The sequence below is a fragment of the Eptatretus burgeri genome, chromosome 13 (genome assembly GCF_056783735.1).
Source record: "Eptatretus burgeri isolate ZD-2024b chromosome 13, Ebu_testis_v1, whole genome shotgun sequence".
In the NCBI taxonomy this organism is placed as follows: Eukaryota; Metazoa; Chordata; class Myxini; order Myxiniformes; family Myxinidae; genus Eptatretus; species Eptatretus burgeri.
In genome coordinates, this window is record NC_140973.1 from 73735799 (window position 1) to 73760759 (window position 24961).

The 24961-nt window shown below is 48.1% G+C and overlaps 1 protein-coding gene and 1 long non-coding RNA gene across 2 annotated transcripts; both read right to left on the bottom strand.

The window, feature by feature from the left end:
• Positions 1-784: 784 nt before the first annotated feature.
• On the bottom strand, positions 785-24460 carry LOC147014774 (uncharacterized). The gene is made up of 2 exons (XR_015050907.1): positions 22624-24460; positions 785-5614 (listed from the first exon to the last, which is right to left on the bottom strand). It is a non-coding gene; the product is annotated as an uncharacterized LOC147014774 (long non-coding RNA).
• LOC147014775 (interferon regulatory factor 2-binding protein 2-B-like) lies at positions 8091-10777 on the bottom strand. The gene is made up of 2 exons (XM_085853031.1): positions 9605-10777; positions 8091-9468 (listed from the first exon to the last, which is right to left on the bottom strand). The coding sequence occupies exons 1-2, from the start codon at positions 10401-10403 to the stop codon at positions 8750-8752; spliced, it is 1518 nt and encodes a 505-aa protein (XP_085709157.1). The 5' UTR covers positions 10404-10777; the 3' UTR covers positions 8091-8749.
• Positions 24461-24961: the final 501 nt, after the last annotated feature.

Sequence of the window (24961 nt, forward strand, 5' to 3'; positions counted from 1 at the left end):
CACAGCACAACCAAACTACTCAGAAAAACCAAACGACACAGCACAACCAAACCACACAAAATAACCAAACCACACAGCATAACCAAATCACACAAAATAACCAAACCACACAGCACAAGCAAACCACACAGCAGAACAAACCACACAGAAAAACCAAACCACACAGCATAACCAAACCACACAGCACAACCAAACCACACAAAGCAAAACCAAATTACCGAGAATAACTAAACCACCAAGCATAACCAAACTAAACAGCACAACCAAACCACACAGCATAACCATACCACACAGCATAACCATACCACACAGCATAACCAAAGCAGACAGCACAACCAAATTACACAGCATAACCAAAGCACACAGCACAACCAAACCACACAGCAAACCAAACCACACAGCATAACCAAACAACACAGCACAACCAACTCAAAAAACATAACCAAACTACCCAGAAAAACCAAACCACCCAGCAAAACCAAAAGTCACAGCATAACCAAATCACACAGCATAACCAAATCACGCAGCATAACCAAACCACGCAGAATAACCAAACCACGCAGAATAACCAAACCACACAGCACAGCCAACGCGCACAGCAAAAGCAAACACCACAGAAAGACCAAACCACACGGCATAACCAAATTACACAAAATAACCAAACCACACAGCATAAGCAAACTACCCAAAAAACCATACCACACAGCATAACCAAATCACACAGCACAACCAAACTACCCAGAAAAACCAAACCACACAGCATAACTAAATCACACAAAATAACCAAACCACACAGCATATCCAAACTACCCAGCATAACCAAACCACACAGCACAACCAAACCACCCAGCATAACAAACCACACAGAAAAACCAAACCACACAGCACAACCAAACTACCAGCATAACCCAACCACACAGCACAAGCAAACCACCCAGCAGAACAAACCACACAGCACAAGCAAACCACCAAGCAGAACAAACCACACAGAAAAACCAAACCACCCAACATAAGCAAACCACACAGCATAACCAAACCACACAGCACAACCAACACAAAAAGCAAAACCAAACCACACAGTATAACCAAATTACCAGTATAACCAAACACCAAGCATAACCAAACTATACAGCACAAACCACCCAGCATAACAAACCACACAGCAAAACCAAACCACATAGCATAACCAAACCACACAGCACAACCAAATTACTGAGAATAACCAAACCACCTAGCATAACCAAACTAAACAGCATAACCAAACTAAACAGCATAACCATACCACACAGCATAACCAAACCACATAGCAGAACCAAACCACACAGCACAACCAAACTACCCAGAAAAACCAAACCACACAGAATAACCAAACCACACAGCATAACCAAACCACCCAGCACAACCAAACCACACAGAATAACTAAACCACACAGCACAACCAAACCACAGAGCACAACCAAACCACGCAGCACAACCAAACCACGCAGCATAACCAAACTAAACAGCAAACCAAACCACACAGCAAACCAACCCACACAGCATAACCAAACCACCCAGCAAAACCAAACCACACAGCACAACCAAACCACCCAGCATAACAAACCACACAGAAAAACCAAACCACACAGCACAACCAAACTACCAGCATAACCTAACCACACAGCACAAGCAAACCACCCAGCAGAACAAACCACACAGCAGAACAAACCATACAGAAAAACCAAACCACCCAACATAACCAAACCACACAGCATAACCAAACCACACAGCACAACCAAACCACACAGCACAACCAACACAAAAAGCAAAACCAAACCACACAGCATAACCAAATTACCCAGAATAACCAAACAGCAAGCATAACCAAACTAAACAGCACAACCATACCACACAGCATAACCAAACCATACAGCATAACCAAACTACACAGCACAGACCACCCAGCATAACAAACCACACAGCAAAACCAAACCACACAGCATAACCAAACCACATAGCATAACCAAACCACACAGCACAACCAAATTACTGAGAATAACCAAACCACCTACCATAACCAAACTAAACAGCATAACCATACCACACAGCATAACCAAACCACACAGCACAAACCACCCAGAATAACAAACCACATAGCATAACCAAACCATACAGCACAACAAACTACCCAGAAAAACCAAACCACACAGAATAACCAAACCACACAGCATAACCAAACCACACAGCACAACCAAACCACACAGCACAACCAAACCACACAGCACAACCAAACCATGCAGCACAACCAAACCACGCAGCATAACCAAACCACGCAGCATAACCAAACTAAACAGCATAACCAAACCACACAGCATAACAAACCACACATAAAAACCAAACCACCCAACATAACCAAACCACAAAGAAAAACCAAACAGCACAACCAAACCACACAGCACAGCCAAAAGACACAGCATAACCAAACCACATAGCATAACCAAACCACACAGCACAACCAAACCACACAGCACAACCAACACAAAAAGCAAAACCAAACAGCATAACCAAATTACCGAGAATAACCAAACCACACAGCATAACCAAACCACACAGCACAACCAAACCACACAGCACAACCAAACCACACAGCACAACCAAACCACCCAGCATAACAAACCACACAGAAAAACCAAACCACACAGCACAACCAAACTACCAGCATAACCTAACCACACAGCACAAGCAAACCACCCAGCAGAACAAACCACACAGCACAAGCAAACCACCCAGCAGAACAAACCATACAGAAAAACCAAACCACCCAACATAACCAAACCACACAGCATAACCAAACCACACAGCACAACCAACACAAAAAGCAAAACCAAACCACACAGCATAACCAAATTACCCAGAATAACCAAACACCAAGCATAACCAAACTAAACAGCACAACCATACCACACAGCATAACCAAACCATACAGCATAACCAAACTACACAGCACAGACCACCCAGCATAACAAACCACACAGCAAAACCAAACCACACAGCATAACCAAACCACACAGCACAACCAAATTACTGAGAATAACCAAACCACCTAGCATAACCAAACTAAACAGCATAACCATACCACACAGCACAAACCACCCAGCATAACAAACCCGCACAGCATAACCAAACCACATAGCATAACCAAACCACACAGCACAACCAAACTACCCAGAAAAACCAAACCACACAGAATAACCAAACCACACAGCATAACCAAACCATACAGCATAACCAAACTACACAGCACAGACCACCCAGCATAACAAACCACACAGCATAACCAAACCACATAGCATAACCAAACCACACAGCACAACCAAATTACTGAGAATAACCAAACCACCTAGCATAACCAAACTAAACAGCAAAACCATACCACACAGCATAACCAAACCACACAGCACAAACCACCCAGCATAACAAACCCGCAAAGCATAACTAAACCACATAGCATAACCAAACCACACAGCACAACCAAACTACCCAGAAAAACCAAACCACACAGAATAACCAAACCACACAGCACAACCAAACCACACAGCACAACCAAACCATGCAGCACAACCAAACCACGCAGCATAACCAAACCACGCAGCATAACCAAACTAAACAGCATAACCAAACCACACAGCATAACCAAACCACACAGCAAACCAAACCACACAGAATAACCAAACTACCAGCATAACCAAACCACACAGCATACAAACCACACATAAAAACCAAACCACCCAACATAACCAAACCACAAAGAAAAACCAAACAGCATAACCAAACCACACAGCACAACCAACACAAAAGCAAAACCAAACAGCATAACCAAATTACCGAGAATAACCAAACCACCAAGCATAACCAAACTAAACAGCACAACCAAACCACACAGCATAACCAAACCAAACAGCACAACCAACCCAAAAAGCAAAACCAAACCACACAGCATAACCAAACCACACAGCATAACCAAACCACACAGCACAACCAAACCACACAGCACAACCAAACCACCCAGCATAACAAACCACACAGAAAAACCAAACCACACAGAAAAACCAAACTACCAGCATAACCTAACCACACAGCACAAGCAAACCACCCAGCAGAACAAACCATACAGAAAAACCAAACCACACAGCATAACCAAACCACACAGCAAAACCAAACCACACAGCACAACCAACACAAAAAGCAAAACCAAACCACACAGCATAACCAAATTACCCAGAATAACCAAACACCAAGCATAACCAAACTAAACAGCACAACCATACCACACAGCATAACCAAACTACACAGCACAGACCACCCAGCATAACAAACCACACAGCAAAACCAAACCACACAGCATAAGCAAACCACATAGCATAACCAAACCACACAGCACAACCAAATTACTGAGAATAACCAAACCACCTAGCATAACCAAACTAAACAGCATAACCATACCACACAGCATAACCAAACCACACAGCACAAACCACCCAGCATAACAAACCCGCACAGCATAACCAAACCACATAGCATAACCAAACCACACAGCACAACCAAACTACCCAGAAAAACCAAACCACACAGCATAACCAAACCATACAGCATAACCAAACTACACAGCACAGACCACCCAGCATAACAAACCACACAGCAAAACCAAACCACACAGCATAACCAAACCACATAGCATAACCAAACCACACAGCACAACCAAACCACACAGCATAACCAAACCACACAGCATAACCAAACCACACAGAATATCCCTTGTCCAGTAAATACTCTGTCATTATCTGCTGCTGTACTGAATACACTGATTGATTCATTGTTTGACGTTGCTTGAGTCGTCTCAGTCTTGTCAGGAGAAAATTTCCAAAAGATGATTACGATGAATCGATGATGTAATTGATATCATTAAGGATTTGTGGTTATTATGATTATCATTATTAGGTATCATCACTCCGTGCTCGTACATAGATAGATTCATGCAAAAGCAAAGTTTCCTCCAAATGCCCTGAAATTGATGTGGATGAAGAAACTTTGTGACGTCACCTAACGTGAACCCACCCACAATTGGGCCTCTTGATCCGGGTCTGGAGTAATACTTCAAGCAGAAAGCCAATGAGAGTAAAGGTTAAAAATATTGATATCCCCAAAGTGAAGACATTCAAAAGACCTTTCCATTGTGACATGAAACATCGTTTTGTTTTAATCAAGATCTCACTCCGATTACATCACTCGATAAACTCGGCGGGGCACATTTTAACGGTACAACAAACGTTTCATCGTGTGTGACGTTTCATCGTGTGTGACGTGCGTGCGTGCTGACGTGGCTAATAGGCTGAAACAGTTCGGCCTCGGCAGCACCCGACCATACCTTCCCCCTCATTCCGCACCCCGCACGAGCACGTACTTGCTTGAGCTCGAGGTCAGAGGTCATGGTGTGGAATTCCACTCGTCGCTGAGTGCCTCGCCCCCATTCTGGCGCATGACCTCGCAGGAAACCCGGCGCGCCGGGTCATGGAGCCAGGCGGGCCGATCAGGGAGTCGCTTTACCACCCTTGGGCGGCTCTCGGTCGAGCCTGGTCTGTTAGAACACACGGGCGCACAGTACGGTCTCTGTCTCCGCATGCGTTGAACACTATCCCGCTGTCCTCTCTCGAGTCTCCATTTTTGCTGCCATTCTTCATCGACATCAGCCCATGTACAGTGGGGCCCATACAATATAATATGAACATGTAGGGCAGAAAGAACACCATTTGGCACACAACAGCTTTGTCTTTGCGAAACCGATTTACCTATCACCCACACTGGCGCTATCACTACACGAAACCACACTATCACTACACATCACCGCACGAAACCAATTTACCACGCTGGCCCATCAAGCCAGTGTGATACGAGACAGCTGGCTTAAAATGTTGAGTGGTGTTCTCCACCAACGTTACCAGCTCCGTCAGTGGGGTTTGAACTGAATTAGTGGCCTCGATATAAAATAACGTATCTTAACTTCAAAGTTTACTATTCACGTCCTGTAGTTACATTTGAAAGAAGACGTGTTTAATGAAACTTTTCAATGTGAATATTAATTTCCCGTTGCGTTGGAGACGTAGCGCACAGTATGGCCCCCTTTGCACCGTGAACACAGCACGGCCATGCAAACTTTCAAGCCCTTCTGACGTCACAGAGAGATGGGATCAAAGTGCAGTTTGGTTTGTTTGTAAAGGAAAGGCTTCATCCTCCGCGCATGCGCATTGCACGCTTTTACACTACACAAACAAACCGTCAAACCGAATTCCCTCCCACCTCCCTTCCCTTTAGTCCCTTACAAATGCTCGCAAGAGCAGGAATGGGTGTGGGATGGGGGCGTGGGGAGTAGGATAAGGACAGACGGAAAACAAGAAGAAAGAGGATGGTGAGAGTGCTTTATCCTTCAACCGTCATCCCTCCCATTCTGCACGCCTTCCCAACCCACCACCTCGTTCATTCACGTGACATCCTTAATTCATGACGCGCAGTGACTGGCAGCCTCAAAACGGTTCGAACCCTGGGAGTATAATCTAAGATGACGATGGAGTTTGCATTGGATCCCTCCCCTCCTCCTCCTCCTCTCCCCACCGGCCACCCCCATTTTAATCTCCTCCCTCTCCATTGCATTCCCCACTGTTACTGCACTCACCCATCTCCAGGACACAATCACGGGTTCCTTGAGCCACAACCACCCCCCCCGCCATATCCCTCGTGCTTGCACCGAGAGCCTTTTACCTTCGTCTGTTCCTTTCTCTCATTGTCCTCCCTCCCTTTTCCCAGCTGCTGTTTGCTACGGAGGGTGGATCCAAGTTCTGACGCTCAGCGCATGCTCAATGTGTGTACAGCACCACCACGCACGGGTCACTGCATTCAATTGGCACAACCAAAGACATACTCACAATAATGCACCCCCAGCATTGCATGAGCACCATCTTACCATAGTGATCCTTTGGTCCGCAAATGTGACATCCGGAGGTTTTAATCGGAACTCTCCAACCACACCAATGTGGCCTTCTCTAATTGCATTGTGACGTCATAAGGGGTGATACTTCGAGACAGCTATTTTCATTCTGCACGGTGTGCGCCAATTTGAGTGCGTGTCACCAGCACACAGTACGTCTTAATTTCAAAGGTCATTTTGATGCGTCGTTTTCAAAGTGGGAAAAGCCGCGTACGTTCGTTGAAGGGCCGATATCATTTGAAGTAAACTATTACGAGGGATGATATCAGAGGCAGCCCTGGAAAAAAGCCAGGTGAGTTTTGTTTGCGAAATGCCGTGACGTCACAACCAGGTATGCATTTCTGTGCAGGTAATGGTTGGGACAGACGAGTCCTCGCGGAGGAGGGACAGGTTCACCCAAACCTGAGTCACCACGAGTACCTCGGGCGGTGTGTAGTATAGATGACAGCTAGTGAGAGGGATTTGGTGTTTGTTAAACCTTTGAGAGTTTTGAAAAATGATATAAATTTGACGATTCAAAGAGACGTTATACAAACGTCATTGAGTGGAATATATATATATATATATATATATATATATATATATATATATATATATATATATATATATATACATATATATATATATATATATATATATATATATATATATATACATATATATACATATATATGTATGTATATGAAAAAGACCCACTCACATCTCTCACCTGTGAATGGAGGGAATAACCAATTAGCTCTCACCTGCTCAATTAAACCCAGGTGGCTAGGATTATATAAATAAATCAACTCCCATGCTCTTCCAGCCAAAGGAAGCTGCATAAAGCAACCATAAAAGGCTACCAAAGGTAAGCCTTTTACTGTTTCAAATCCTTCCCAGTTTGTAAATGTCTTCACAGCTGTGGAGGAACTCTGGGAAGGGTTTGAAACAGCAAAGGCTTACCTTGCGTCACCTTTCATGGTAGGCTTATGCAGCTTTATTTGGCTCGAACAGCATGGGAGTATATATGTAAATGTATGTGTAAATGCATATGACGTCAGGCAAAGGCAGATGAAAGGAAGTCACAAAAAGGTTCCAATGCACAGATAGTGTATTTTACAGAAGCAGCGAGTAACGCGAGCACGTCGACCTTTTTGAAAACGACGTCATAACAAAGCTTCCCTTTCTCGGTGGATTTTAAGCCATTTTACCGTTTTACAGGGTGAGTGATAAAACAAATGAAACCAACAGTCAGTCATTTTCATCTGCAAACGCAAGTTCTGTGTACATGGTCGAAACCCCTCACCGCTCCTCCGCCACCCCCCCCCCCTGCAAACTCGCTGACTGTGGCGTTCGACTCCCCAATCCCCAGAAATATAAACAGCATTACAAATCAGATTAAAATGATAATCTAAAAAGTCACCATTTCTCCATTTCTCAATTTTGGGACAGGGACGGAGTCTGGAAGGATAATAGGTAGGAAGTCTTATATATTATACAAGTCACGCCGGAGCGAGAAGTCCGTTTTGTGAGCAGAGGGCAGAGCTAAGAAGGGCGCATGAATTTGTTGGTGATGATGGTGGTGGGGTGGGGAGGGGGGTCAAAGATATCTTTACAGTCCAATATCATGAGGCAGAGTGGAATATGGAAGAAAAGAAGACAGGGAGGGAAGAAGTGGAAAGGAAGAACAGAAAGCGAGAGGAAAGGGAATTTTTTTTAAAAAAAAAAAGAAGTTTTTTTTTTTTTTTTTTTTTACGAGTCATGTTCCTTCTTCACGGCCGGTTCTCCTGCTAAGATGGTGGCAATCTCGCCCTGCATGAAGGCCCAGGGCACATTTGACCCCACGAGAGGGCACTTCTCTCCGCTTGGGCAGTACACCTCTCCACTCACTCCCTGCTTCTTGATGCTCTCGCGTGAGCATGGAAAGCAGAACTTGTGCGCAGGCACGGACGGGCACTGTACGAAGTGCGTATCCTCGAGCCTCTGATGGCAATTGGTGCAGCACAGGGGACCGGTGCTGGCTGCTGGAGAGCCGGGCACATTTCCGGCGGCCCTGTGCGCCCCTTCCATGAGCCCGGCACTCGCTTGCGCCAAGCGTTTCTGTGTACTGGGCGAGCCGGGGCTGCCACTGTTACCGCCCTCCTTGGGCGACTCTAAACCACCGCCAGCCGGACCATCCGCTGCAGACCCGAGCGAGGGTCCGTTGGACGGCGCGGACTCGGGTGGTGTGTTGCTACCCCCGCCGCGTGTAGAATGAGGTGATGTGGTTACGGGTGGTTGTGCGATGCCAGGTGAGAAAGCCGCTGTAGCTGCGAGACTCAGCTTGAGTGCCTCGGCAGTGTTGGGAGCCTGCAGCCAGGGCTGCTGCCTGCCCATGTTGTCCTCACCACCATCGATTTTGGCCCCAGAGGGCGCACTCCCGTCCTGCTCCGGTTCGGGCGAGGTTTTCCGTTTACGGACGCCCCGACCACCTGTGGAACAAGCGAGACGGTTTGCTCGGGCGACACCAACTACGTGCAATATTCTGCGCGCCCACCGGGAACCGTGGGGGAGAGTGGGGTGGAGGGGAGGGGGTTCAAGCAAGCACCGGGGCCTCCCGCGCCTTACCTTGCTTGGCTGCGTTTTCGAACGGGAAGACGCGGCCGAGCAACGCGTGCTCCTTCCCCTTGCGACCATCGTAGCAACCTCCGTTCAGCGAGATGAGAGTTTCTCGAACGGTCTTGGGTTTGCTAGCGCATCCCCAGTCTTCGGGCCGCACGCGCTGCGACCCCTCAGCCAGTTCGGCCATGGCCTTGTCGTGCTCGTTACGTTTGTCCTGACAAGCCGCCATCGACGCTTGGCTCATGGTGGTCACCCCCGGGTTCGCCCGGGCCACGCTCAGCATTGTAGGCATGGCGGCGAGTCCCGCAGCTCCGGGTCCGTTCACGAGTCCGTGAGCGACCAGATTCGGAGGCACCGACCCCGGGGCAGGGATACGCCGCGAGTTGGGACTCTGGCGGTTGAGCTCGGGCGGCTCGTCGGGCGCCTTGCCGTAACCGTTGACGCCGGGTAGTCCGTTGGGAAGACGACCCACGGTCGTGTACTCGAGAAGGCGCGAGCGCTCGGCGGCGACGCTCGCGAGCGTGTAGCGGTCCAGGGTGGTGCCTCGACCAGAGCAGTCCACGTGGTTCACGACCTCCTTGGACATCTTGGGCACGGGCGGTCCGGGCGAGCGGCACTCCTGGAAGCCGTGCGCCCTTTTGAGAGCGCGTGTGTTCTCGATCACGAACTCGATGCGATCCGCTCCCTCGTAGTTCACGCAGCCCCGACACACGGGCTCGCTGAAGTCCCAGATCATTGCCCACGGCATGCGCGGCAGGTCGCACAAAAAGCAGGACTGCCGCCGCGCTGCCGCGGACGATGACATCTTCTCAGCGACTCGAGGTCCTCCAAGGTGTTTTGATTCCTTCAACACTTTTTCGTCCCCCCCCCCTTCTTCCTCTTCCTTATTCCGTTCAAGCCTGCGTTTTCCCCCTTCTTCTGGTCTTCCCCCACCCCGACCCCCACTCCGTCCGTGTGTTGTTTTCTTTTTCCCGCGTTACAGCCGACACAGCGACGCAGCCCGGCTCGGAGCCGCTCCTGCCGACAGCGCCTCTCGGATCATAAACAGGGCGCGTGTTGTGTAAGCGGAGGCGGTGACATCATGAGCCCCCGAGGTGCCTCCCCGTCCTCGTGCGCTCTGCGGACCCTTTTTTATTTATTTATTATTTTCTCAATGCCGGAGATCCCACGCGGCCCGCGGCGGCCCCGCGTCACCCCCGCGCAGGCGCGTCGTGCTTATTTCTGACTGTACACGAGGCGAGGCTTTGGGCGGGAAGGGACAACAAGGGCGTGGCTTTACGTCGGAGCGGGCGGGTGGTGGATTTTGGGAGGTGGAGACGACGGAGGCGGGGCCGAGCGGCACGGTCAGCGCGTTGGCAAATACTCCGCAGTCCGCACGGTGCACGTCCGGCGGCTCTGACGCTTTAAAAACATCGAACTACCCTCCTGGCAGAGGCGTCGGGGAACCGGCACTGGGGGGATTCGTATCGAGCACGTCCGTTCCCAGGTGGCTCAAATTGTGAGAGTGTAAATGGTCGAACAAAACGGTCGGGAGGCGGGTCGTGGTGGGGTAGGGGGTGGTGGGGGGGGGGGAGTACGCGACACGTCCACACGAGCGTGCGTTCTCGTGTTTTCATAATGGAAATGATTTTTCTTAACGAACTCCAGTTTACCAAGAGCAGTCCGATGGAGGGCAACTCGTAATCGCTCGTTTACGCGACTCCGTGCGATTCCCCCGTGCCGGGTTTTACTCGCGACTGGGCGTATCCACGTGTTTGCGTGTGCCACTTTGGAGGCCTTGTCTGTGTACTCCATTCCGTACACCCGTTCGTACGTCGACATGAACGTGAAACCAGTCAACAAAACGCACGATGAACGGACCTTTGAAAGTGAATATATGCATCACGTGGGATGGCGCGCAACTCGTGACGTCCTGAAAGCATGGCGACGCGCAATTCGAGGGAAGTTCACTCTCGGGAGGATATGGTGTTGACATTCCAGGCTGGGTAACAACAACAACAACAAAAATAATAATAATAATTAATGAACCAAAGCACCGTGCGATGCGATGCACAGCGAGCCTTGCACCGACCAAGGCTGCACGGCGGAGTCGCAACTCGGACCACGTGACGTCATCGCTGTGCGAGTTCGTCCGACACCTGAACGTCACTGCGGGAAGGGTCGAGCCAGTCGTATCACGGTCGTTAAAATTGCGACCGACCCGTCCATCTATCTCCACGACCACCAGTAACCAGATCCGAGACTGTGTGCTCATCTGTTCACAATCATGTCTATCAATGCACGTCGCGTGTCCGAATGTCCAAAGAGCTGTTAGACATTGCAAAAAAGGGGGGGTGGAGGAGGGGGGTAGCGAGGTGCAGAGAAGGGAATGTGAACTCTTGGCTCAAACAGAACCATTAAAACAATGAATATTTTAAATGACTGCCTATGACATCAGATGGTTTCCAATGGGATCGTGGGTCTGGCCGAGCGGATTAATTAGACCTATCGGACCGAGGGTACACAGACCAAACCAGCACAAGGTCGGTTGTCACCTTGATGGAGACACAAACACCTCATTTGGGATCTCAATTTCGTTTCGATACTCAAGAGCAGAGTCACGACGCTCTTGGCTTTCCAAGCGGATTGCATCAGAATTCTAATGTCAGGCGGCTTCGGCGGTTTGCAGCAAAACGGGCCGTTTCGAACGTGGCCGGTGAATGGGGAACTGCGCAGCGAGCAGTCTCAAACAAACAAATAAATAAATAATATAATATATAAAAATTAATTAATACCATCACACGCTTGATGTCGGAACCCGTGTGATTAATGGCGATAATAGTAAGAGCATTCGACGCACGTGGACCGGACGTATACATGGTGGTGACACTTGGGACGTTGCGTCACGCGTCGTTGTTGTTATTCGCCATTTCACTCAAACCCCGCACTCTGCGCTCCAAACGCCAGACTGAGCACGTTTCGTACGTCCCTGTTAATATGTGTGCAGTGGCCTCTTCACTCTTGGGCGTTGTGATTAGGGGGGCACCGCATGCACCACTACCACGTGTCCCGGGCAGACGAGCGATCGCGCCGTCAACCACCAAATGGAGGAGAGCGATGATGTGGCGGGCTCGGTGCTGCGTTTCGCCCGTCGACGGCTTGCGGTGCACGGAGGGATCTGGAGTCTGTGTGCTCTGTGTAGTACACCGCCATGGTGGAGCGCATGCGGTGCTTTCTTTACCAACGTGCGTTGTGCGTCACGTGCGGCCGGTAAATGGCATCCTCGGGGAGAACGACCGAGCGAAGAGGGACGGAGAAAAAGAAGGAACTGTTGAAACGGACAGGAGAAAGGCGAGGATAAGCAGGGGGTGAGGGCAGCAAAGGAGTGTGTGTGTGTGTGTGTGTGTGTGTGTGTGTGTGTGTGTGTGTGTGTGTGTGTGTGTGTGTGTGTGTGTGTGTGTGTGTGAAGGGGGAGGGAGTTGGGGGGGCATGAGACCGGGTGAGAAGTAAAGAGGAAGGATCCGAGCGAAATCCTGGAATGGATCGTCACGGAGCCGGATTTGCTGAGGACGCAGCACCACGTGTACCCGCAGCGTGGACCTGCGACAGCGAGCCGCGCTCCAGGCAGCTGCCGGTTCACGTCGCGAGAACAAAGCGCCGGTCCAGGGGCACGGACCACGCCCGTACGGGCGAGCTCAGGGCCGTGCATGTGCCGCTGCCGTGCAGAGCGCGCGCATGTCGCGACGTGCGAGGAATGCGTGCGCTCCCCGCGGCTTGGGCCGATCCGTGCGCGCTGCCAACCCCGAGCCGGCGCCACTCATGTGCCACGTGGTTTCCTATAAACGCATTATTCCTCCTGTTCTCCAATTATTTTTGTCGCTTTCATTGCGTCGCGTACTTTTACTTCGTAATTCGTACTTCGTACCCTGAATTTCACATCGATGTGCCTCCGAGTTCCTGTTTCGACATTCCTGGTCCTCAAGCACGATTCATCATAATTACCCTTGTCATTGGTGTTTCATCGACTTCATAATGTTCTCTCGAAAGTCTAAAGCAAACCGTACAGTACTGCCCTCGGAGCTCAAGCCGAGCAAAGAGTGCGTAACAGTCCCGTACGGACTGATGAGTCGACCCAACACGCAAGTGGACAAACAGCAAAGACACCTGAGTGCACCGGTGTCACTCTGCCCTCCCTGAAAGCAACCGATTTTTTATATATATATATATATATATATATATATATATATATATATATATATATATATATATATATATATATATATATATATATATATATATATATATCATTACACACACCCAAGTTACCCGACGAAACATTGATCGGTTTCACGATGATAATTCGAGCGGAAGAGTCCACTCCAGGTTATCTTTACCGTTCGTTGGGTCACATATGGACTTCGTGTCAAAATGACTAAAAGCTTGCGTGGAATTGAGGGTGGGGTGGAGGTGCAGAGGAGGTGGGGGAAGGGGTAGAGGAGGTGGGGGACAGATGGGAGAGTGGGGTCAGCTCTCTCTCTCTCCCCCGGTACTCTCAGCACATGGTCTCTGTAACATTCCCGAAGTGCAGCGTTTGCGGATTCATGGCGGATTGAATGCTCGACTTTGTGATTCAATAACACGGAATGTCCTCCAATCGCTCGGACATTTCGTTTTGCATTGACGCCCCAAAGCGCAGGAGGCTCCGAGTCCGGGCCACGGCTCTGGTACGGAAGGGCACGGGCACGTCGGCGGCGGCTGCAAGGATTGCAAACAAAGCATACATGGGCCTCACCCTCCCTCCTCTTGCTCTCATCACCTCCCTCTAACTCAATGCACACACTACGGTGGCGGCGGAGAACAAGGAATCGCCGCAAGCGACTGGTGAGATCAGCATAAAGCATTAATGGGAGGCTGTTTGCATCACTCGAGTGCTCCAGGCGGCCATGTACAAAGACTTTGTCGAAGTTGTGCAAATCCATAAAACCATTGAACAGTGTGTTTGTGAGTGTGTGTGTGTGTGTGTGTGTGTGTGTGTGTGTGTGTGTGTGTGTGTGTGTGTGTGTGTGTGTGTGTGTGTGTGTGTGTGTGTGTGTGTGTGTGTGTGTGTGTGTGTGTGTGTGTGTGTGTGTTTTGATTCCCTCTCTCTCTCCTCTGTCCCCACTCTTTCATTCAATGATTCGATAATAATCTGACATTATTGACGACATGTTTGGTTCTACCAGTGAAGCATTTACATTTCAGCAACCCTCGTGCAATATGGAGTGCAACAGCGTGCAGTGCAAGCCTCGCCAAAAGCATTGCATTTTAAACATCGTGCTCGTTTTGCTGACGACGTTAACAAAGCAGCCATTTCAGGTTCTTTTGTCTGACCATGCATTTTTCCCCTAAGGACTAAGGTGCACGTCGATTGCTTCGATAAGCTTTTGATTGCTTTGCATGACCATGTAGTTTGGCCTTTGGGGTAAAGTGCATAAGTGCACGTGGCTCGGCTTTGTCATGACGTTTGGATTGAAGGGCAATTCACACACACACACACACACACACACACACACACACACACACACACACACACACACACACACACACACACACACACACACACACACACACACACACACACACACACTTTGTCTGCCTGGTTGGATGACCTTCTGACACATTCAAGGTTGTGGACCCTTGTTCGAAGAGGTTCTGAGCTGAAAGGGTCAAATTCTCAACCACTGATCTGGATGGCCATTGGATCAGGCTCTTTAAAGAAATCTTAAGATCTCTCTCTTTCCACTGAGATGTCTACTTTCTGAATATCCATATGACAATGGGATGTGTGTCAGTGTGTGGGTTTGGAAAAGAGGAGGGTGGTGGTGGCACATTTGATGATAGATTTCAAACAAGATTTTTTTTTTAACCATGGGACAATATACAATCTGAACTGAATAATAAATGACAACATTATATATACACGAGTCGATTGTGTTTGCATTCCGTAAAGGAGAAGATTAAATAAATGAAATGACAAGTGAGTGAACAGTATGAGCTCTTTATTTACCATCAGTGATGTCAGCCTGGTGTTGGCTTCGCAGTTATGGCGGCTGGCATGGGATCTTAGAGCGGTTAGGGTGGCTGGCTTGGGATCTTAGAGCGGTTAGGGTGGCTGGCTTGGGATCTTAGAGCGGTTAGGTTGGCTGGCTTGGGATCTTAGAGCGGTTAGGGTGGCTGGCATGGGATCTTAGAGCGGTTAGGGTGGCTGGCTTGGGATCTTAGAGCGGTTAGGGTGGCTGGCTTGGGATCTCAGAGCGGTAAGGGTGGCTGGCTTGGGATCTTAGGGCCGTGAGTTGAAGCCCCTGTCAGCCATTGAATTAACACCAAGTGGGGTTGACTCAGCCTGTCATCCTTAGGTTGGTGAAATGAGCACCAGTGTACTGGTAATAGAGACATTGCATCAGCAGCATTGCTGGCATAGCTGTGCCCTCAAGCAATAATACAACCAGCACTGCACATGAAGAAAAAGAATCACCGATGCCACAGACATCGTGACTTACATGCCATGATATTGCGTTATTAGGGTACCCAGTCAAATGAACTGGATAACCTATTGTTTTTTTTCTTAAGTTTATTATTATTTTTCTTCCGCCGTAAATTTGCAAAATTTCCGGATTTTTTCGCTTTAAATGCCATTTTCTCAGAAATGGTAAGACCAATCGACACAAAATTTTCACCAAATATGTATCTTTTTTGATACCATATATAATTGATAATTGTGACGTCATAGGTCACGTGGTACGGGCGCCATCTTGAAAAAACAGAAAAACTTTGGACCTCTGTATCTCGGAAACCTTCTAGGGTAAAAAAAATTTCGCTTGATACATTTTAACAAGCTCCCTCTCGGGAATCCGTGTGATTTTTCGTGACGTCATCAGTGAAGAGGTATCCCAGTAAAAATTCGTTAAGTAGAACGCCACATGGCAAAAAATTTGAAATTTCTTGAGCGTCATCTACACATAAATTCATCGTAGAAAAAAAATATTTTGACGTCATCGGTGACGTAATTCGGCCGCCATCTTGTTTTTTAGTGTTTTAAAAAAAAATCTTCTCCAGAATGGCTGGACAGATTGAGGCGAAACTTTACAAGTACATTCCCCCTGAGGTCCTCTTTCAAGTTTGTTAATTTGTTGTTGATAAGTCACATGGTTTGGCGGCCATCTTGAAAAAACCCTAAAACCTTCAAACATCTTCTCCAGAAGCGCTGGTCCAATGAAGGCGAGATTTCAGAACTATATTCGTGAAATGTATGCGATGCAAGTTTGTTAATTTCAGTGATAGGTCACATGGTTTGGCCGCCATGTTGGATTTAAGAAAAATATTAAATAATGTTTTCTCTGGTATTTCATAACCCATTGAAGCGAAAATTTGCAAGTGCCCTTCCTCCCTCAAGTCTGCATACATGGTAAAAAAATATTTTTTACCTCAGAAGTCACATGGTTTGGTGGCCATCTTGGATAGAAAAATACACCTTATCCGATTTACACGAAACTTCACACACTTGTTCGGGTCGACGATGGAAAGCAGAATTTAAATTTATGATATCATAGATCACAAGGTTCGGCAGCCATCTTGGATTGAAAATGAATAAATTTTAAAAATCTTCTTCTCCAGAAGGGCAAGACAGATTAAGACGAAACTTCACACATATATTGCCCAAGAGGTCCTTTCTCAAGTTTGTTAATTTCTTGTTGATCGGTCACATGGTTTGGCGGCCATCTTGAAAAAACCCTAAAACCTTCAAACATCTTCTCCAGAAGCGCTGGTCCAATGAAGGCGTGATTTTACAACTATATTCGGGAGATATATGCGATATAAGTTTGTTAATTTCGAATTGATAGGTCACATGATTTGGCCGCCATGTTGGATTTAAGAAAAATATTAAATAATGTTTTCTCTGGAATTCCTTAAGCCATCGAAGCGAAAATTTGCAACTGCCTTCTCACATCAAGTCTGCATACAGGGAAAAAAATATTTTACCTCAGAAGTCACATGGTTTGGCGGCCATCTTGGATAGAAAAATACACCTTATCCGATTTACATGAAACTTCACAAACTTGTTAGGGTCGACGATGGAAAGTAGAATTTAAATTTATGATGTCATAGGTCACATGGTTCGGTAGCCATCTTGGATTGAAAATGAATAAAATAATAAAATCTTCTTCTCCAGAAGGGAAAGACAGATTAAGACGAAACTTCACACATATATTCCCCATGAGGTCCTTTCTCAAGTTTGTTAATTTGTTCTTGATTGGTCACATGGTTTGGTGGCCATCTTGAATTTACCTTAAAACCTTCAAACATCTTCTCCAGAACACCTGATCTGATCAAGGGGAAACTTCACACCCCTATTGCACATGAGTAGGGAATACAAGTTTGTTAATTTCAAATTGATAGATCACATGGTTTGGCAGCCATGTTGAATTTAAGAAAAATATTAAATAATGTTTTCTCTGGAACTGCTTAACCTATCGAAGCGAAAATTTGCGTCTGTCATCCTCCATGATATCTGCATACATGGTAAAAATTATGAGGTCACAAGTCACATAGTTTGGCCGCCATCTTAGATTGAAGGTCAGGTCAGGTATGGGAGCATGTGCCAGAACAGCGCGTCGCTGCGTCCACTTTCCGCCGGTACTCCAGGGGCCTCCGTCTGGCCATCCCCCAGGCAGATGCCAGGCCCATCCCCATCTCCTTGAGATGATGGTCAACCTGCTGCAACCATGAGGCACGTGGTCGGCCCACTGGCCTCCTCCACTCATGAGACTCCCTCGCTGAGAGAATCTGGTGAGCAGGATCAGCGTCAGGAAAACGAGCCACATGTCCATACAGCCGCAGCTGACGCTCACGGACTATGCAGGTAACAAATCTCATCCGAGTCTCTCTCAGCAACCGCTCGTTGGACACAAAATCCGACCAGCGATAGCCAAGGATTCTCCGAAGAGACCTGGTACCAAAGGAATTAAGTCTCCGTCTCAGATCCTTGGTCAAAGTCCAAGTCTCGCACCCATAGAGCAAGACTGGAAGTACCAAGGACCTGAAGACTCGGACTTTCGTCCTCCCGCACAGGTACCGGCAGCGCCACACCCCATGATCCAGTGAATCCATGACTCCCCAGGCCCGACCCAGACGTCTATTGACCTCCGGCTCACAACCTGCGGAGACATGAATATCACTGCCAAGGTAAGTGAATCTATCCACGACCTCAACATCCTCACCACAAACAGACACAGACAGGACAGCAGCATCCAAGATGTCACCGAAAGCCTGGATCTTTGTTTTGACCCAAGAAATCCGTAATCCCAACGGCTCCGACTCCTCATTCAGCACCTCGAGGGCCCCCAAGAGGATGTCTAAAGTCTCCGCAAAGATGACTGCATCATCTGCAAAATCAAGGTCCGAGATCTTGACATTGCCAAACGATGCACCGCAACTTGATCTCTCCGACATCCTCCCAAAAATCCAGTCCATACAAGTGCTGAAAAGTGTGGGGGCAAGTACACATCCCTGACGAACTCCAGTAACAACTGGAAATAAGTCAGAGGCGGTACCACCACACTTCACAGCACTCTCAGTACCAGAGTAGAGTTCAGACATCAGATCGATCAGTTTCGGTGGCACCCCACGAAGACCAAGAATCCTCCAGAGGACATCCCGATTCACTGAATCGAACGCTTTACAGAGATCAACATAGGCTGCAAGCAGCCCCTGCCGAAACTCTCGTCTGCGTTCAGTGAGGACACGAAGAGCAAGGATACGGTCAATCGTTGACCTCTTTGGTGTAAAGCCTGACTGCTCTGGACGCTGGTGCTCAAGCAGATGGTGGCGAACCCTATCAAGAATTATCCGAGCAAAGACCTTGCCCGGCACTGAGAGCAGCGTCACCCCTCGGTAGTTGTTGCAGTCTTGGCGATCACCCTTCCCTTTCCAGAGAGGGACAACAAGGCCCCTCTTCCAGTCAGTTGGGATGATGCCTGTGTTCCAGGCAGAGCACAAAACTGCATGCAACGACACGAGTGCAGCATTTCCACCAGCCTTGAGAAGTTCAGCATGGATGCCACAGATCCCTGGAGCTTTGCCCCGTTTCAACTGGTTCACCGCAGCCCGTGTTTCCACAAGCGATGGTGGACCACAGTTGATTCGAGGGTCAGCAACAGGGATTGTAACACCCTTGACGTCCAACTCGACAGCTGGGGGATCAGCCTGGTACAACCGCTCAAAGTAACCGGCCCAGCGGGCCTTCACTTCAGACTCCTCTGTCAAGAGCCTACCACTCTCTGCTCGAACTGCAGTGCTCCGAGGGATGGGCTTGGATGAACGTAATGCGCGAATTCCCCTGTAAGCGGGACGAGAATCACCTGTCCACAGGTGATGCTCTACCCCTCACAGATTCCTCGCACATAGGCCTCCTTGTCCACCCTCAGTGCACGTACAGTTTTACGCCTCAGCTCCCTGAACAGCTCAGCTCTGCCATTCAGCCTGGCCCTGCGACTCTGGTCAATGGTATCCAGTGTCCCTTGAGAGACAAAATTCTTCTTTGCCCTGCGGTGAACTCCAAGGCATCCACCGGCAACATCAAGGACGGTGGTCTTGAAGGTGCTCCACAACTCTTCAGGACCCCCTAAAGCACCCAGACCCCCCAAGTGTCCACTCAGCCTGTTCGCAAACTCCTCAGCTACTCTCTCATCCCTGAGCTTGGCAACATCCAGCCTAGGCTGGGATGGTACCATTCTCCAGGATTTAAGGTGCAGCTTTAGAGTTGCTACAACAAGCCTGTGGTCAGTATTGAGGAACTGAGCACTCCGGTAGACCCTGCAGTTCTGGATCATCCTCCAACGACCGTCAATGAGGACATGGTCAATCTCCTTTGCCACACCGCCAGCGTTGGAATACCAAGTCCAGCGATGAGCTTGCGGGCGCTGAAACCATGAACCAGCCACCCTAAGTCCATGACTTCTTGCAAAGTCAAGGAACTTAGTGCTATTCTGGTTCATAGTTCCTGACCCATGGGGACCAACACACACCTCATAACCATCCCTATCAGTTCCAGTCGATGCATTGAAATCCCCCAAGACTAGAAGTGTATCTCGTCTGGGGCACTGATCAACCACAGACTCGAGTGTGGCGTAGAATGCATCCTTCACGGTAAGATCACTCGCCTCAGTCGGAGCATAAATAGAGACCAGGGAAATGACACCTAAGGAGTGACGAATCCTTAATCTCATAATACGCTCGTTGACCGGTGTTACCTCAATTATCATTGGGGTCAGCTTATTGGCCACAGCTACAGCAACTCCTTGGGTATGGTAACCATCAGAGCGACCAGACCAATAGTAGGTGTAACCACCCACCATTATCTCGCCGCAATCCGGTCTCCGAACCTCAGAGAGAGCTGCAATCCCGATGTCCAAACGCTTGAGCTCAGATGATAACAGAGACAGGTGATCATCCTCTCTTAGGGATAGGACATTCCAGGCACCCACCCGAAGGGACCGCCTCAGGTTAACCCAAGGAGACCGCCGTCTGGTGGACGACACCTCAGCACCACTCCGACACACTCTCCCGCAATCTGACCCAGGGATGTTACCCCGTGGTTTCCCTCCTATCAAAGATTGGGGGTCCCGAAGGCTTTGCCCCAATCCCATCATCCGGTGAGCTGCCCTGCGAAGGGAAGCTGCACAGGAGGTACTCCCACGGAGTGGGTTTTCAGATTTTTTTGCGTTTTTGCGTTTTGCGGAATGAAGCGTTTTACGGTGGCTGGAGTGCAAATCCTGCCACCAACCTCCTAATAAGAAGTAACCCAACTGCAGGAGGACGTCCGCAGACACAGTTGGGCACTAGATATGGATGGCCGTTGGCTCACAAGGAGCTCCTCCGCCCTTTGACAGGTTTTGTTTTTAATCCTGCTGGGTGTCCATATCCAAACACCCTCCTCACCAGAAAACCTGGTGGGGGAGACGGTTTAGTCGCCGACAACCCGACCATGGAACAGGTTAGTACAGGTTTACATGGTACCTGTAGCAGGTCACAGATCGAACCTGACCTGACCTGAAGGATAAATTGAGTGGTGTTGAAGTGGTGTAGATTGAAGGATAAATATTAATTAATGTTTACTCTGGAACCACTGCTTCTATATATGCGAAACTTCAGATTTATAATTTAGGCGACATGCAAAACAAAAGTTTAAAATTTCAACCTGATCGGCCACGCGGTTTGGCAGCCAGAATTATTTAATTATTTGAATCTGGAAGCCAGTAATTACGAAATTGAACGTTTTGTGCTGCCAGGTTCGTAACTCGTCTGTTCCGCGCCGTCTCGAAGCAGGCCTGTGTTTGTATCACCATTAAATAATGTTTTCTCTGGCACCGCTTATCCTATCAATGCAAAACTTTGCGACTATGATTTAAGTCTCATGCTGTATCAGTTGTGTCAAAGGCGGACACTTCTGGGTACCCGGTCATCACTGCCAGCAGTTATAAAGTGGCAGTTCTAGTTTATTTATTTATTCATATGCAGCTTGTAGCTGCTTGGCTACATCATTTTCTTGGGCGCACAGCTGCGCTGCTGATGCAATGCCCTCCTATTACCAGTGAGCTGGTTGGTACTCATTTCACCAACCTCAGAAAGATGTCAGACTGAGTCAACCCACTTGGTGTTAATTCAACAGTCTGAGATGGGCTTGAACTCAAGACCCTAAGATCTTAAGCCAGCCACCTTAACTATTAAGCGAACACTAGGCTTATGTTATTGCTATCAGCTTTAGTTAGTACATGAGGACACTACGTTATGTTCCTGGCATCATAGTGAGCTTGCGATTAACAAACTTCATTGAATTAACTATTATGGGAAAAATAATAGGTTCAGTTCCAGACGCCGACCCCTCATCAAAGAACGTGAGCAAAAATGTTTGTTATTCATGATTAGCTTCATTCAAAAAATGATACTAGTACATACAGTTTATATAAATAATGAAATATAATATGTAAACATGCAATACTTGTACTTACCACTACATTGCAACACCACTGTACATCGTCCAGACACATTAAATCCCACAAACACTTCTCGAATCAACCGCCATTAAAACCCGATAGGCACGTGCACCCCTCGGAGCGATCGTGCCCGTGTAAGATCACGTGACATGACGTTGTCAGATCATGTGACGTATCGTCGTCTTTGGTTGCGTGATGCTCCGTGAGCAGGAGCGAGACTCCACCGGCCCAATGTTTCGGGATAATTTCGCTCATGGACATTCATACGCAGTTTTGTAAATTTTTTCCACCCTTCGATTCGTGGCCTTGGGTTGCATCATTATGTAAAATTTCAACATTCCAGCCCACCTAGAAATTACTAAACATTTATATCAGTGAGTCAGTCGGTGAGTTATTCATTGAGTAAATCATTTGAGAAAAATTAATCTATTTGTTATTTCACAACCAGAGGATAAAGCATTGTGTCCACCTGTTGCCATTGCCATTTGAATCCTGGACTCGCGTGAGACAGTAAAATCAGGGTCAAGTCCCATATCGTGTAATATATATAAAGATCGTTCGAACCACTGCCTGATTCACCGATATACTACAACCACAATCGACTGGTATACTACACAGTACGAGCAGGTACCCACGCAACATCTGCACAATGCACGATGTGACTTCAAGTCCTCTCTGCGTGTGTTGTAATATCTGCGTCATTTTATTTCCTCTCTGCGTGTGTTGTAATCAAAATGTACTTTTATTTCATGATAGAATACGCATCGTTCAGTTTTCAAATGTACCCTCAGAGGCCTGAAGTCGAAAAGCAGCGACCAAAATGGTGGTTCTTGGGTGGGTGTAGTCAGTCGAGCGAAACAGAACGACAAAGCTTCAGAGCGACACACTGGCAGACAATATATGGTCTGTGTTTATCCATCATCTACCAATGCCCTCGATCGTAACTTACATAGACGTACACTGATGTCCGCGTCCTGCGTCTGATCTATGCACAAGCTCCTCCACGAGCCTTCGATGAATGCAAACAAATAAATAAATATTCCTCTGCCCGTACGAGCGAAATCCACAACTGGAACACGTGTTTGACTCCCACCGTCGTGCAAAATGCTCCATGGAAGCATTTATGTCCACTGGTTATGGGAAAAGGGAATGTTGCACACCTGTAACAATCCAAAGTGGGATGCACCTAACACGAGGTCTCCACATTTTTGCTTATAGTTTGTCCAGAGTTGGATTTATCCACAAGTGAAAGTCTTCCTACCACCACACGGTGCAGATCGTTTAAATGTAAACAGAGCCTTCTCGCCTTGCACGCCTTGCGACGATTTTCTCAGGAATTTCCCCCCCAAAGGCCGCCACGTGCGCAGGTTGCCACGGGATACGTCGTCGTTTCGAGGCCCGCTCCGTCGAATCATCACAATGGCGGCAGCAGCTTCGCTCACACAAACGCCGTGCGGTGACGTCTAAGGTGGCACACAATTGGGAGGAAAATAAATATACAAGAACAATATTGAATGTGACAAAACCTGAACCTGTTTTTAATCCACCGAGATATATCGACATAAACCGGTCGAGAAAAATCGGCGACCATTTTGTAAAGAGCAGAGGGTGGTCTCGCAAACCATGCCCGCCCCCAACCGCTCTCCTCCTTCTCGGTTACGTCCTTGCCGTCGAGCTGCTGGAATGTTCCAGTCTGCAGCTTCAGTAAAATGCAAGCAGATTAAAAAAAAAAAAAAGATTCAGCGAGTTCATTGTGACGTCATACGACAAACGTCAGGCGTCGCACTCACTGCACCTTTTCCACCAAAGCCATAGTTGAACCAAGATGGCTCCAGGGAGGACACTGCGCATGCAGACCAGACCAGCATGAAAGGTCAAGCTATTTTTTCATGACCTGAGAAGCTCTTTATAGGGGTGGGTGAACACCAAGCACAGTGGTGAACATTGGGGTGCCAAGCGCAGCACATGCAGAGTGCACTCGCAGATGGCCTTGCCATTCACATGTGTGCTTCTGAGCCTGATTCTGCAGTCGTCACAATTGCACGACCCTGCGAAGACCCCACCGGGTATGGGCTCAACTCGCTTGACGAAGATCTTTAGAAACACTCGGTAGTGAAAGAGGACTTGCCGACTGCAGAGCCGGAATCATTGGGTTAACGCAAAGGTGTACTACCTGCAGTAATGGCGACCCGAGCTGTGTTCAGCGCAATGGACATAGAGCAAACAGCTGTGCCACGATGAATGATCTGGCATTTCCAGGCGGTCATGCCACCATGTCGATGACGTCATCATGGAGATTGTGCATACGCCGCAATATGAAAGAGCGCTTTGTTTATACGATCGTGACTCATGG